Source organism: Apis dorsata, unplaced genomic scaffold (genome assembly GCF_000469605.1).
Source record: "Apis dorsata unplaced genomic scaffold, Apis dorsata 1.3 scaffold_1092, whole genome shotgun sequence".
NCBI lineage: Eukaryota > Metazoa > Arthropoda > Insecta > Hymenoptera > Apidae > Apis > Apis dorsata.
Genome location: NW_006264190.1, coordinates 9,494 through 13,602, shown reverse-complemented (window position 1 = coordinate 13,602; position 4,109 = coordinate 9,494). Strand labels below are relative to the sequence as shown.

Sequence of the window (4,109 nt, the reverse complement as noted above, 5' to 3'; positions counted from 1 at the left end):
TTTTATAAATTTGTAACATATCATTTAAAGATTACAAATTTTTTCAAATAATTATTAAATTTTTATAAAAATATAATTTATTTCTTTATATATTTAATTAGATTTAAAAGAGTTTTTAAGATTTTTACTTTTTTAACAAATTACTAATAAGTTTTCAAGATTTTCATTTTTTTAATAATTACTAATAAAAAAAATATAAATTAAATTTCATAAAAAAAAATTCATAAAAATTGGCAATTGTCACTTCAAAAAATCCTTATCAATCAAAATATAATTGCTTTCTATATATTTCTATATATTCCTATAATGATTCATATTCATATTCATAAAATAAGATAAAATTTAAAAAAAAAATTTTTTTTCTAAAAATTTATTATATTTAACTTTAATTAGTTTAATTTTCTTGTAAATATATATGTTTATATATTTTTATAATACTTTAAATATGTTTAATTTTTTTAAATACATAATATATAAATAATATAAAGTTTTAGTATATACATTAATAAAAAGCTATCTCATAATAATCATTAGGATAGCATCATTAATCTTTAGGAAATATTAAATAATAATTTGTTTATTAAAAATTTGTTTAATAAAAAATCAATTTTTTTTAATTTAAATAAAATTTATTTTTTATTCAAATAATCATTTCCTAGATTAAGTATACTAATTTCTTCTTCGTAAATTAAATCTGAATCGCGAGTCAGTTAATTCTTCTTTGTTCTCAAATAGTCATATTATATATTTTTTCACTCGTACTTGTTTTATTCTTCCATCAAAAGTTCTATATAAATATTAGTAATCACTATATATACATATATTATGCTTTTTCCTATACCAAAGGTATATATATGTATTTAATGATGATTAATTTATTGATAACAAGACTTGAATAATAATCGAATGTTTTTTAGATTATAATGAAACATATGAAAAAATAAGGAATACAAGTCACAATTAACTTGCAAGTGTTCAATTGTAAATTATATTCTTGCTTTATATTATTGATAAAAAAAATGTTCAAATGTTCTTTTTGAAAATATTTTCTCCAAAAATTTTATCAAAATTGATAATTGCATTTTTTTTAAAAATTGAAAAGTATAAATATAACGAAATATTAATAAAAATACTTACTTTGTAATTGTAGAAAGAATTCTTGCGATTGCAGTTATATTTAATCTCGGTAATATAATTCCAGGAATAGTTTGTACGAAAGGTCGTTTTACATGCCAAATCCACCGATTATGGTACAAATATCTAGACAAACTAGTTGTCAAAATACCACCTAACATTGGCGTAAGTCTATTCGATATAGTTTGAATCCCATCGGGAAATATAATTGAATTCAAATCCGTTGGCATTCGTTCATATCTAATTAAAATTTTTTCTAAAGACTTATGAATTATAGTACAAGATGGTGTTTCTTTTTGTTCTGTAGGTCTATTTGGTAAAGTAAGTTTAGATAATCTATCTAAAAGATCAACAACAACATTGTGTCGAACAACTCCTTCTGTTCCAGCTGCAAATGCAATGTTAAGAATTACACAAAGTGCTTTGCAATTAATACGAATTAATGAGAACGAAACTGGAGGTTTATCAGCTTCTCGATAAATAAATTGTACGTATGTATGATTTTCAACAAGAACGAAAGTTGCCCAATTTTTTAACATAGCATAAAGAACAGCAGCGGCTTGACGACTTTGAACACATTGAAAACGACCACTTTGATTTGCTTGATGTAAATGTCTTGGCAGTGGTCTATCATGTGATAAAATCAATGTTACTCTTTGTGTATGCATCCATCGAGCCCATTGTAAAGGATTCAAAGACACTACAGGTTGCCAAATTTGTCCAAATTGTGGACACGCAGCATCACTGAAAATAAATATAAATATAAAAATTTTATAAATAAATTTAATTTTTTTCATTTATTAAATCACATAATGATTTAATAATATCGAAATAAAACTTTTGATACATATACAATCAGTTACAAAAATCTTCATATACTATACGCGAGTTCAATTAATAAGTTATGTTATCAAATCAATAATAACATAACTTAATAATAATTCTATTTATATAAATTATATAAAAACATTGCGAAAATATATATATAGATCATAATGAATTATATATAAAATAATTATATATACAACAATTTTTTTATTAATAAAATATGAAATATCATTTCAAAAGGATGAAATTAATCTTTAAAATTTCAATATTATTTATCTCTTAAAATATAATTTCAAAATGATATGACAGATAAAGTTAAAATTTTAACTATGATATATTTAAATATTATATATCTTATTCTATTATCTTATTGTTAAAAATATTTTCAATCAAAATCGTATATAAAAAATAAAAAAATGATAAAAATTTAATTTGATTTCATGCATTCAAAAAAATAATTTTAATATAATCAATTATGATTTATTTGAAAATATACCTAAGTTGCACTGTACTAGGTGAAGGATAAGCTGATAGATAAAAAACTGGCATGCCGCTTCTAATAGTATCTGGTACACTATACCACGTCCATCCAAATTCTGGAAACCAGCTAAAGTGTGCAAGCATACTGTCACCTTCTGTTAGAGATGTTAAAGTTGCCCAAAACCGATTAACAACGCCTTGTCGATATTGCGATTTTAACGGTTTTTTCGATAAACATGTGATATCATGTAAGAATTCATAAGGAGCTATAACAAAATATTTTTCCTTTTTATAAATAATTAACATGTTTCTAGTATTCTAAAAAAGTATGAATTAAAAAAAATATAAATTAAAAAAAATCATAACATTTATAATTAATAATAAATATTTATAAAAAAAACTTTTAAAATTATATAATTAAACAGAATAAAAATTAATAAAAAATATATTTTTAATTTAAACATATGTTCAATCTCGTTTTATTCTTTGTTAAAAATATAAATATAGATTATCTGCTAATCTTTTATATGTCTTTTAGTTGAGTTTTAATTAATAAATAAATCATGTATATTTTAATACTGAATTGCATATCACTTATTGAAAAGTATAGATATTCGTAATTGAATTTAATAAATAGAAAAATATCTCACTCAAAAGAAAAAAAACAAATGAAAACAAAAAAAGTTTAAAAATCATAAGAAGACATGATAAAGCCAAAAATGTGTCATCAATAAGTGCAATAACATCAAATGAATTTTTAATACTAAATTCTTGTACAGCATCAATATATCTGATAATCAATTATTATAAAAATCTCTATTTCCAACAATCATTGATATACAAACAATAATAGTATCTCTAAAAATCATAAGAAAAGAAAATTTCGAATTTTAAAACAAATAATAACAAAGTAAAAAGTTAAATAAAATCTTAGTGGTACACTTTAATATCTATAAAACAAAATAAATTCTATTATTGAAATTTTCACAAGTTTCAATTAAAATTTATAACTAATGGATAGAAAAACAAATCTAAAATTAACTTACAAAAAAAAAGATTTTGTTTTTGTAAAAGTTTGCGAAAAATTTGAAAATTAATCAATTATAGGAAAATTTTCATAATTTTTTTAATATATTGAAATAAAGAGAATTTAATACATTGCTAGAAAAACTTTTTAAAATGCAAATATAAATAAAAAAATATAGAATAATATAGAATGATATAGAAATATAGAATAAAATATTTTTATTTTAAGATTAATTTTAATGAAAATAAAATTTAAAAATTCGACATATATAACAATTCAATAACATGAATATATCATTAGTTTTTCTTAATTTCGAATTTTTTAAAAATAAGAATTTGAAAAGAGAAAATTTTATGCTTTTTAATTATTTTAATAAATATACATAATACATAATATGTATATATATAACATTTTTTAAAATATCTTTTAAGATATTTTAATTAAAGAAATACAATTAACTTTATATAAAATAATTTTTTTAAATAAGTAATTCATTTTATTTAATCGACAATTGATTAAATTTTCTCTGTATTTAACAAGTATTTATAGTATTTTAATTAAATTTAATTTTTTAACTGAAACTGAAATTTTAAACGAAAAATTTTACATTTATTTTTTTTTTCTTTTTACTTATTTTTAT

The 4,109-nt window shown here is 19.5% G+C and overlaps 1 protein-coding gene across 2 annotated transcripts in view; it reads right to left on the bottom strand.

Moving 5' to 3' along the window:
- Nucleotides 1-4,109, bottom strand: part of LOC102679473 (KICSTOR complex protein SZT2-like) — an 11,882-nt gene that overhangs the window by 4,069 nt on the left and 3,704 nt on the right. For both annotated transcript variants that reach the window (XM_006624658.2, XM_006624659.2), the window contains exons 3-4: nucleotides 2,459-2,708; nucleotides 1,138-1,878 (exon numbers count right to left, since the gene is read on the bottom strand). In XM_006624658.2, the coding sequence (XP_006624721.1) occupies nucleotides 1,138-1,878; nucleotides 2,459-2,708 (991 nt within the window). The remainder of the gene's footprint in view (nucleotides 1-1,137; nucleotides 1,879-2,458; nucleotides 2,709-4,109) is intronic.